The sequence below is a fragment of the Silurus aristotelis genome (assembly GCF_946808225.1).
Source record: "Silurus aristotelis genome assembly, chromosome: 8".
Lineage (NCBI taxonomy): Eukaryota > Metazoa > Chordata > Actinopteri > Siluriformes > Siluridae > Silurus > Silurus aristotelis.
The window spans coordinates 16,591,350-16,603,538 of NC_139581.1; the positions used below are offsets into that span (position 1 = coordinate 16,591,350).

General features: G+C 40.4%; 1 protein-coding gene and 1 long non-coding RNA gene across 2 annotated transcripts in view; one reads left to right on the forward strand and one right to left on the reverse strand.

Annotated features, from left to right (window-relative positions):
* mettl16 (methyltransferase 16, N6-methyladenosine) overlaps positions 1-12,189 on the forward strand; it is a 38,472-nt gene that overhangs the window by 20,647 nt on the left and 5,636 nt on the right. Inside the window, exons 5-9 of the mRNA XM_083549260.1 lie at positions 1,147-1,287; positions 1,410-1,522; positions 1,699-1,841; positions 5,654-5,723; positions 8,231-8,320. Coding sequence (XP_083405386.1) covers positions 1,147-1,287; positions 1,410-1,522; positions 1,699-1,841; positions 5,654-5,723; positions 8,231-8,320 — 557 coding nt within the window. The remainder of the gene's footprint in view (positions 1-1,146; positions 1,288-1,409; positions 1,523-1,698; positions 1,842-5,653; positions 5,724-8,230; positions 8,321-12,189) is intronic.
* Positions 6,550-9,629, reverse strand: LOC310730358. Its single transcript, XR_014534822.1, has 2 exons — positions 7,262-9,629; positions 6,550-7,100 (listed from the first exon to the last, which is right to left on the reverse strand). It is a non-coding gene; the product is annotated as an uncharacterized lncRNA (long non-coding RNA).

Below are 12,189 nucleotides of genomic sequence, written 5' to 3' on the forward strand. Positions count from 1 at the left end.
GCACTCATCCACCACTGGTGCAAACTAGTAGACAAGATCACAAGAAAGCTTGCTAGTGTTATATAATGTAATTTCTCTATTAACAGCAGTAGTCATGTTGCTGGGTTTGCACTCATGTTTGGAGATCAGTGACCATTGTGGAAAATACCACCATCTGCTTTTAAATAATTGAGCATTGAACTATGGTTTGTTTCATGAGAGCTATTCTAAGAAGCAGAGTTTTTACTTTCGTTAGAGGAAACACAAGGAGAGACAGAGAGAGAGAGCAATGAGTGGGTTGGTCACATGCTGTGTGAAAAGCCTCGGTTCTCTGACTGTGGCAGCGGTGCCAGTATGTTTACTAATAGGCAGATGTCTGGTGGTAAATCCTAGACAAGATAAAGCTCCTCCTAATCTTTCCCCTCCCTCGCTCAGTGGATCTTCGGCCACTTGGATGTCCTCGTCTCTGCCCTGATTTTGTGCCGCCTTTGTTTCTGAGGGGAGCAGATGAAAATCTCTCCATCTGTTTATTTTTCCTCTTCCAGTTTCTCAGCGAGTCTGTTATTAAATTGAGCTGATGTTATTGAGTTTTTTGCTTCTATGTGTTTTTTCTGTCACACACATGACAAATTGGTACTGTGGAATTGTTTAACTCTAGCTTCAGAAACCTTTTTGTCTGCAGACGTGGGTGGGTAAATAATGGATGAGTAGAGCTGGCCTGCTGCACATTATTGCATTAGAGACCTGATCTGTCATTTTGGTGGGGCGTCTTGTCAGTTCAGGTCATCCTGTTAACAGACTTCTTTGTGCTAACTGACTCGCACATTCACAACTTGGAACTCTTTTTATACCTTACGTTCATTTTTAAACAATTTCATGTGCAATATTCCTCTGTCACAGATGGTTTTATCCATTATTCTTTTAAGTATTTTTTTGTTTGTGCCTGTTTGTAAAATCATGCAAGCGCATGCTGAATACATTGTGTATCAATATCATTGAGCTGCTGGCTAATTTATCAATAATGGGGTTCCAGTACACTATGTTCTTCGATTGCAATTGTGTGTATAATAAAATATTATTAAAAAAGCGGACTTGGGATGGAAGAGTATGTAAGCTCTTTGTCTTTTCTGTCTGTACGTGTGTGTGCCTGCATGTGTGCACGTGTAGGTACAGGGGCCTCCTGTATCTACCCCCTGTTGGGAGCCTCGATGAATGGCTGGTACTTTCTCGCAACAGAGGTGGATGACATCTGCTATAATTACGCCAAGAAAAACGTTGAACAAAACAATATGGCAGACCTGATTAAAGGTACAAGTCCGTTAATACGCTTGTGCTGTTTTAATGCTGATTGCGATTCATATTTTTGTCTGGTATTTGAGCATCCTGTGTGTGTGTGTGTGGGTGGGTCTGTGTCTGTCTGTCTGTTGCAGTGGTGAAGGTGCCCCAAAAGACCTTGCTAATGGATGCTTTGAAAGAGGAGTCGATAGTGTATGATTTCTGCATGTGTAATCCACCTTTCTTTGCCAACCAGTTAGAGGCTAAGGTACTGTATTGTTTTACTTTCAATCTAAAAGCTGTGTATTTTACAAGAATATATATTTATTTACAAGAATACCAATGTTTCATTTTCCCCCTTTATCACTCCACTACAAGGGTTCATATAATTCGGGTTCTGTTTCAGCCGTTATTGTGTGGCTTGTGTTTGATTTACTCCATCAGGGAGTCAACTCGAGGAACTCGCGCAGACCCCCACCCAGCTCCGTCAATACAGGAGGAGTGACCGAAATCATGGCTGAGGGGGGAGAGCTGGAGTTTGTGAAAAGGATTATCCATGACAGTGTACAGCTTAAGAGGAGGCTCAGGTTTGATATTCTCGTACACATACACACAAACACTAATAGTGGCACACGTATGCAGTACGGTTACGGCACATGGTCAAGAATTTTGTCCGATTTTCACCGTATCAGTTTACCCACGAAAGTAGGAGGGGTTTGTAAGGCAGTGACTAGTAATTTGACTGATGTAATTCTCAATATATTATTGAATTTGATAGTCATCTCTCGCACTTATTTAATTATAAAGTGTGATACAAGCTAAAAGTGGTGGTTAAGATGTTTGACGACTGTTGAGCCCTTAAACAAGGCTCTTAACCCTCAAGTGCCCAGTTCTATAAATGTGATCATTGTACGGCACTTTGGATAAGGATGTCTGCCAAATGCCATAAATGTTAATGTAACACATAATGCCAAGGGTGCCAATACTTTATTATTCGCTTTGAATGTGTCAAAGGCTTTGTTATATCCTACATAATTAGTGGACCGTAGATTAAAATGCCATTTGGAGGTAAAGCAAAGCAGATTTTATATGCACCATGCGTAAGAACGGTAAAAATGAGCTAAATATCAGAACAACATGTGTGTGGAGATGATATAAATGAATAAAAGCATTAATAAATTGTATGATAAAAATGGTATATATCGCTCCAGAAGTGCTTGAAAAGAGAAAGAAATGTCGGCTCTACATTTCTACATTAGAATGCTGTCTGGCAGAAAAGCAACTTGAGAACCAGTCCATTGCCTGCACTATTTTTAGCTCCACTTCTATATCCCATGCTACCTGGGCAAGATAGTAACTAAACCCAGCGCAGGTATGTGGGTAGGTTTTGGCTGGAATATGTAGCGCAGTGTCTAATGGAAAAGGTTCATTAGACCCATGTTTAAATCCCAATGCCACTTTAGCATGAGGTCTGAGGGAGTGAGTTTGGTCATGTTTTGATTGGAAGGAACGCGCCAGAGTCGAGTAATTTGTGTACAAGTCTAAACGAGTTAAGCTGCTAAATAGTTCTCAGTGGATTTGAATAGAAATACGGGCTTGGCTTCATGCATACTGGAGAAAGGCAGAATGCATTACTAGGAATAGCTGCCAATTTTTCAAAGTATGCATTTAGATTTTTTTCGTTGTTCCCACTTCTTTTGGAGGTGCTGAGGGGAAGAAACTGTCCTGATGAAGGGCCACAGCAGATGGAGGCAGAGATGGAACTGTCATTCTGGGTTTGTTTAATTAATTGGCAGAAAAAGCAAAACGATTACCCATGCAGCATCCGGCTTGTCTGATGGGAGCAGATGTGTGTCTCTACTGGCTGTTTCAGTACAGTGCTGAAGTGGGAAGCAGGGAAGGAGAGAGGGGAGGGGTGGTGGTGCATGGCAGTGCACATTAGACCTGATTAACAAAGCCACACCTGGAAGCCCCAGGAGAGTGTGGGTGGGTGTGTGGGTGTGTGTGTGGGTGTGTGGGTGTGAGGGCTGAACTGCAGGTTTTTCTGCTTTGTGATGCATTTCAGTTGTATAAGGCAGTAATGGGGGTTTCAACAGACAAGCTCTTTCATTTACCTGCACAGCACATCTGCTGAATATAGACATTGTTTATATGCAAAATGACAATTATTTTATGTTCATATTTTTGGCACTTTCTTGCGATCTTCTTTGCATTATTTAAAATTAATATGATGTGCATTGTATGCCAGTTTAATAATGCATGCCACAAAACTAACTGTGGATAGTTTTACCCCTGGATTGGAGAGGTTACTTTATCCTCAATGACGCATGTCTACACCCTTAGTGGCTGTTGCATACTTTGCTGCTTTTATTTAATTATGGCTGGGAACGAAACTGCTTAAAGAAAGCATTGTGTTTATTGTCACATGAGTCATGTATTTACTTCTTTGCATTTGCCAAAAAAACAATGACTACCGGTAGGTTCTTAAAAAAAAAAAAAAAAGAGTGAAAGAGTTTACCAACAATTAAATAACTCAAGCTGCCCTCATGTTGAAACCATGATATAGGCTTCAAGCACCATGGCTCGCTTACCGTGTGATCCAAAAAGAAAACTCTCTTTTTGCATCGGAAATAGGTGGATTGGTTCCAGATTAGATATCAGATTTTACTCTGTTGGTGGAAAGGGACGTGTGTGTTCTGAGTGCATCTATCTCCTCAGGACCAGAAGGCTGTCAGTGTAAAGAGTGAGCATGTGTATGTGTAAATGCATGTGTGGGTTTTTTTGGTGGTTTTTTTTGGCAGGTGTATGTAGACTCTCTGCCAGAGACCCAGCCAGACACAGATTGCTCTTCCTCTCTAAATCCATAGATCTGCAATTAGACCCAGTCTTTCCCATTTCTCTCTCTCTCTCTCTCTCTCTCTCTCTCTCTCTCTCTCTCTCTCGCTCTCTCTCACACTCTCCTTCTATCTCTCTCTCAATCTCACACACAAAGAGACACAAAATACAGAACTAATTTCACAAATTGCCAAGAGCTGCTTCTTATTGACATTTTAATTGCTTCCTCTTTAGAATGAGTTAAAGGATGAGCGGGTGGTAATTTATTACATTTTTTATTTATTTTTTTCTCCTGTTAAGTTACATGGTTTATCTGCAATCAGTTTATCCTATGGTGTGCTGGTAGGTACTCATTGGCATGAAGAACATCTGCTGATATTAAGATTCTTTAATATTTGATATCGAAAAAATGAAATGGATTTTGTAAGCCTGCGGGGCTTCCCTGACTCGGGTATTCTCTGAGGAGTTGGGGGTTGGCCCTCAGTAGGAATCCAGCTAGTCACTGTGCCAGCCTCGTTTCCCCACTGTTACTTTCCTCTTCAATTGATGGATGCTCTCTTTGATGGCAATTATTCGTATGGATTATTTTGTTCTCAAGGGCCTCAGTTGTTAAGCACTGCATGTACTAGTCCGTTACACATAGATTTTTCTTTCTGCTTTTTTTAAAGTCCAGTGATGGCTGATGAAGGCTCAGATTCTGCTGTGGAGGATAAACATTGATTTTTCTTCTTCTGCTGTGCAACTTCAAAGTCCTGGGTCTGGTTGCGTATGACGCAAGCTGTTTTCTCCGGTCCTCGCCCAGCTCTGGTGTTTGAGTTGGGATCAAACACAATGCCCAACTGGGTTATACTCAAACACAGCAAAAGTCAGGTCCTTTGAAGAATGAACATGTATTGTAGTTTAAGGAGCCATAGTGAGCTGGGCATCGAACCTTTATATGTCCTCCAGAGAATAGGAGAACTGTGTTCAGTATTATTAGTATTAATAATACTGTATTATAGTTTTATAAGTTATTAATAATAATATCATTATATGGCCAGAGGTTTGTGGACACCTGACTATCACATATATTCTTTCTTTCGGCTTCTCCCATTAGGTGTCGCCACAGCGGATCATTCGTATTCATTCCGCATGTTCAATTTGGCACATGTTTTTACGCTGGATGCCCTTCCTAATGCAACCCTCCCCATTTACCCGGGCTTAGGACCGGCACTAAGAGAGCACTTGCTTGTGCAACCCTAATGGCTGGGTTTCGACTATCACATCTATATATGCTTAGTAAACATAACATTTCTGGGATGCAACTTGTGCTCAAACCTGAGGAGTTTGGGATTGTAAGGCAACAACATGACCTGCTCTCCAATAATGATGCCCCTAGAATCATCATTAAAATGAAAGTCTTCATATTTGTCTTGTTTTAGGCACTTTTGTCCCAACAATAAAGTAGTTAACAAATGCATGTAGTAGTTAGGCTGCATGTAAACAGTTTTGGAATTTAGAGTTAATTTGGAGGAACAGTCACTTGTTCAGGTAAACAGACTTGCTCCATTTGTGTCTTTTGCAGATGGTACAGCTGCATGCTGGGGAAAAAGTGCAGTTTGGCCCCTTTGAAGGAGGAGCTGAGAAAACAAGGGGTGAGTCACTTGTGTGCATTTGTTTGTATAGAGGTCAACATTCAACGCCCCCCCACGAGTTCCGAAAATTGATCTAGACATTGTCACTTTAATACAATAATGTGTTGTTTAAAAATGTATCAAATTAGTTAGTAAAACAGTTTAAATTGTTAGTCCTAACATCCCTGAACAATAGGTCCCGCTGCGGATTCCCGCGAATTTTAACATAATCCGCAACTTGCTGTTAGTTAGGTTCCAAATGTGAACCCGCAAATGTTCCGAGCCACGGATTATCAGGGGTTGATTGTACACAAATGTGTGCAGCATTTTTTTTATTATTAATCCTCTCCAGATTGAATGTGTAAACGTGCGGCGTTGGAAGAATTCGCAGGTTAATTGATCTAAATCAGCTTCCCTCAAGTGACCCACGAAAATGCCCCGTGAAACAAAGCTATGATAGCTGGATTTCATTAGTTCATTAGTAGTCATTAGCTGTCGTCCCCTCCTCCATGAACAAATAAGCCCCTGGCATTGCTTTGTGTGAGAGCAGGACTCTAATAGCTGTGACTGCAAGCTGTTCTCCACGTTTACAGGTTATTAGGCTGGTATCGGTCTGCCCTCCTCTCTTCATCTGGAGGTGTCAGAGTACTGTCACCTCTCATCAGAGCGATGGTGCACTTGGCTGTGTTCCAGCACTCGTGCCTGATACCTCCAATCTGCCCTGTAGCCAACTAATGGGGCTCTAATTAATATGCTAATGAGATGTTCTCTCCTTCTTTTGCTCATTTTTTTTTTATCTTTAGATTTAAAGTACCATTTAAAGGTCACTTGGTAGTCTTATCTACATTCTGTTTTAAGTAGTGGTGTGAAATTAGGATAGCGTATGGGATTATAGCGAGGACATCCCTGTCCAGTTCTGTACACACAGCTATGATAAACGTGCAGAAGTGCCTCATTTCACACCCAGCCACAGACTCTCCTCAGGTGGGAAAGATTTGATTGATGACCCACAGGCTCGCTAAATCCAGCATGCATCTGCTACGTTGTCTCGCTCTGTCTGCAGCCAGGTAGAAAATAACAGGCAGGTGCTTGGTCTCTTGTGAACGGATACAAGAGGTTCGCATATGGTTTGTGTTTTGAAATACTGTTTGACAGGAATATTTTTTGTTCCCATAGATGTATAGTTATTTAAACCGCAAAGAGGTTGTAATCGTTCTAATAGTTACAGTTTTTTGGATTGGATCATAGCTGTGTTTACATGGCCGTATATTCACCTTTGTACATTAAAAATCTGATTTTTAGTACAGTTATTCCCAAACCCAAAAAAGCTGTATCAATTCCATACATTTTTGCAGATAACAACCAATATGCAGTTATATTATGATATATGATATGATACTCTTCCCGTGGGCTCACCACCTGCAGGAGGGGCCGTAAGGGACGGTGCTGTGGGGATTGGGCAGCAGTCGAAGGCGGGGGCCTGCTTAGACTGCTGCCCCCGCGACCCGAATTACGGATAAGCGGGAGAAAATGGATGGATGGATGGATGGATATGATACTGCTTTTAACATTTAGGGCTATCATAGTAAAACTCCCCGTGAGTACTGTCTGGGATAAGCGTTTTCACCATATGTCTGGTAATAATGTTGCCAGAGGATGTCTGTTGAATTGAGGGTTGAATCACACAAGATAATCAGCTTGTTATAAATCACAGAGCTCGGAGTTTCCTAATGACATAATGTCATCCAACCAAACATTTGACATGTATTACATATACCTTAGATGAAAGCAAACTCTGAGAGTAGGAGAGCTGATGTTTTAAATGCAAGTCTAGTAACCTTTTTGTGATTTTAGTAATCCCATTTAAACAGAGGTCACCTCAGTGCTGTCAAGAACAAAAGAGTTTACATTACATATTCAGCCAGTTGTTTGATGAGCCGATCACAGTGCGTCTCCATATACATTTACACTTGTACATTTAGCTAGCTATATATACACACATATTTGTTTACTATATGGTAGTATATGTTTCTTATATATTTTTTTTATATTTTATCATGTATATGCGCATCCTCTTTTTCACTGTGGATAAGCAATTTAAGGTGGGGAAAAAACATTTCACTACATTACATCACATGTAGGTGGTATGTTTGTGACAAATAAACAACCATAAAATTATTTACTGAATGTGGGCAATTTGTGTTTGGTTCACTCGATTCATATACGATTTGAACGTGTCCTTGGCCACAAGATTTGTGTACTAATTTAGTCAATGTTGATAGCTGTTGTTTGTGTAATTTGCTCACAATATGACAAATGAAGACTTAAATTGTCTGTGTGATAGTAGCGAGTTGGAAGGAGGTCAATGGGTATGATTAATGTACATATCTAATTGACATTTTATTAGGATTTAAATAAAATAGTTAGGTTTGGGATCGAAATGGTTTAAAATAAAATGGTTACTGGTTCTTAGGAGTCTTTTCTGTGTTTCTGTTGATCTTTAGTTATTTTCTCTTTTGTCTGAACAGGTCCCCAAAGTAACGCACACTGAGTTCTGTCAGGGGCGCACCATGCGCTGGGCTCTGGCCTGGAGCTTCTATGAAGATGTGACCATGCCAGTAAGTTTCAGTTCAGCACTCTACCTTCTGTGACTTTGTGGAAGAGATCCTCCTGTGACCTACTAAGCTACTTGAGGGTTTTGTGTGTGTGTGTGTGGGTGTGCGTGCATGTGTGTGTGTGTGGGTTTAGTTGAGGGAAAGCCACCCTGCCAGAATATTCATGCAGCTCCAGATCAGTGCTTGTGTTAATAATGCAAACTCGGTCCATTCCATTAGACATTCTCTGACTGCTCCCTGCAGCCCGGCTCTCTTCCCCAGTCACCGTAGCCTGGCAACGGTCTCCAGGGCAGCAGGGCTGTTCTGTAAAGCCATGTTCTTATAGTGAGAAGGAGAGCGAGTGAGTGAGCGAGAGAGTAAGAGAGTGTCAGGCATAGTGAAAGGGATGGGAGGTGGAGTGCTTCCAGTTTTTCCCAACTTCCTTATGTGCCATCGTGGAGGGCACTTGAGCAGAAAGATTGGCCTACATTTCTGTCTGCATTTCACGCCGGCTCTTAGAACATCATTAGCCGTGTTTGTGTATGTATGTATGTATGTATGTGTGTGTGTTTACCTATTTGTTAATTTATTTACTTACTTATTTATTTTTAGCCATGTACAATCACATATGCGCACGCACACACACACACACACACACACACACACATACACACACAAAATCTGTCACATTTGTACTTCTATGTTAATCCTTTTTCTCTGAGCCCAGCTGAGTCCTATTACAGAAACCAAATCAATCTGATTGATAGTTTGGTCTTTAATCTCCTTATGAAATCATGAAAAATGTCACAGGATCACAGACATGAATATGAGCAACCCGCCGGAAGACGACAGGCGAGTGTCACATACACGAAGAAAGAGAGAAAAGGAAGGAGGGAGGGAAGGGGTGTGTGTGTATGGGGCGGCGGCATGCTTTGCTGTCTGCTCATCCAACACAAGAGCTGTTGGAGCAGTGGATTTACGGTCGAGGTGTTGTCTTCAGGGTCAGAGGTCAGGATTGTGAGGCATTACAGGAAACGCTGTTCCGGGGGGTTGAGAGCAGTGACAGAACAGAGAAGTTTGTGTCGTATTCATTCCTGTTTTCAGGCTCTGAGTTTTATCTCTGATGGCTCCGTTGTTCAGCCGCATCTGTGTATGTTTAATAATTAATCTGTTTACCTTTTTTTTTGTCTGTGGAGGTGCTGCTATAGCGGACGAGAGTAGCACCGAGAGAAGTGGACGAGAGTAGCAGCGAGTTGAAAGCTCTCTCTTTTTTTCTTCTTGTTTTGGTAAATATATGTTGTTTAATGGACAAAGAAATGTAAAAAACAAAAAAGTACAAGTGTGAAACAGGGAAGAGTATTACACAAGTGTCTGCGTGTATGTGTGTAGTCGACTCATTAGCTGCCCATACACACGTGCACACAGACTGACTGACTTCAGAATCAATTTTATTGATTCAGATGCCTGTTTATTTGAGCTTTTGTAATATGACCTTGAAACCTGGAGACACAATAGGATGAGATGCACTGAACCTGCCTGCTGTACAATTCAATCAATAGAATACCATGCATTTTGTTGTATATGTGAAATTAATCGTCGTTGTACACAGTTACGATGGTTTAACACACGTCTGTACAGAACTGTAGAGGACTACCTGCCAGTGACACTAATGTCTTTGTAGCATGGGACCAGTTGCCATAGAATGGCTCCCCCTGGTGTTAGTTTATATAGGTGGATCGATATGGTCCATGCCGGTGTCGATATATATATATTTTCTTTCTTCATTCATCTCATAAAATGTAACAGTTGAATAATAAGACATGATACAGAAAATTGCTTAAATTAAACATTTATTAAACAACACAAACCTCTCCTATCAGTCTACTTGTTTGCAGGTTTTCATACGTGTGCCATGTTACCTAAACTACAGCTGGTTGAAGGTTTACTAACAATACAGTTCCAAAAGTTACTCCCATTCTCTCTCTAAAAGCAGCGTCATATTTAACCAATGCAATATATAACCCTTTATTAAGAACGAATTATAAGATCTTAAAGCCCCGTACACTCTGAGCTGACGGTCGGCCATTGGGGGTTTTGAGTGTTAATCACCTTTATTATTTTTTCCCTGTTTTTTTGCAGGTTCTGTATATTTTCGCACTTGTCTTTGTAACTTAGCAGACATGATTTAAAAAAGCCACACGAATCTGTTAGTAATAATTGCAGAGGTTGGAAACGTTGCTTGCTTTAGATATTTAATATATAACTTACGGTTTACATGTTTGGATGCTGAATATAGACTACTGCCACCTGCTGGTATGAGTTTTTTTCTAGTGCAAGCGCAGACCTACACGCACGCCGATTAATTTAAAAAGTCTAAAGATCCTGATTAATCGGACCACCTCTATTTATGTACCAGGGGTTAAATAGATTGGTCAAGTAGAAAATTAGACAGACATAGAAAATGTCCTGTTTAACTTTCCTTTTATGAACTGCCAAGTGATATCATGAACTTGAATAGAGTGCCTCAGAGGTTTCATTCCCGTTCCCACTCGCTCCCAATGGAATTCCTCCCACGCTTATTTATGTTGACCTTTTAGATAAATAAAAATTCAAATAAAATCATTGCAATGTGCCATTATGAATGAGTTTTTAGAGCTGTCAGTTGCATCTCATTATCCAATCCCACTCTTTTAGTTTGGAGTCAGATCAGCTGCGAATAAAAACTCAGAGACATGTTTCCAAAATTATTTTCAGGTTTGCTGCTGGATTATTAGGATGTAAACAGATTCTGTGCCATGCTGCACACTCTATTGAAAACTATTGAATGCTGAGATGTAAATTGATGAAAAGGTGTCTAGTTTTAGATTCACATCTGGGAAATGGAGAAAAGGAAAGGACTGTTTTTGAATTGCTGATACACTCTTTGTGCAAACCCCAATAATGTGAATTATTTATTTGCAAAGCAGCAGTCTGTGACCACCTTCTGTTTTCTCTTGAATCTGAATAGAATTTTAAGGCAATATCAGATGGCCTGTGTGTGAAGGCATATTAAAACATTTAAAAAGCTTGAAACCCCTCGTCTACTTCTATATTTGTATTGTTCAGAGTGCAGTTGTAAAGAGTCAGCTCACAGCAAAACAACTGGATCTGTTTTAAAGGAGTGGTTTGTTATTTCCAGCACTCACTGCTGCTTGTGGGGTGAAATGCAGTGAAAACTGATCACTCTTTCCTCCATCCGACCCCATTTTCTCTTGTGAAACTAAATTTGCCTTCTGGGTTGCCCTTGAATGAAAGGGAAAAGAGCTAAGCAACTTTGTTTCTACTAATTTCAGGTTGGGAAAAATGTAAACAGAAGCTTTAAATAAAGAAACTAACCAGATCTTGTGTATGGCAATATTGTGAAGCAATATCAATTGTTGACATTTTATACATTGTAGAAGGTCTGGAAACAATTTTATATGTTAAGACTACTTTAATTTCAGTAAACCTTTGAGTTGGTGCAGATTCTTCTGGAGTCGGACTGATTTAGATGCTGATCATATGACACTTTGAAGGGAGCTTATGAAAAAAAGAAATAGCCTGATTGCTTATGAGTGTCATGAATGCCATAGTAGTGTTCTGTTTTAGGCTTTAAATGTGTGCACTTTGACTAAACTAGATGATTGTTTGTCCTTCATAACTGCAAATGTTCTTGTCGAGTACCCATGAGGCATGGTCCTTTATCAGGCTGAGTAACTCTGACTCAGTTTGTTTTTCACTCTCCCCAAATGTCTTTCACCACTTCTGCTTCTGAGTGCTTGGATATAATCTGCTGAATGTGTAGGAAAGACTGAGAGAGGATCTTCTCACTTTCTTACAGAGGTCTTTTATACATCGTATTTAGATGTAGCTTG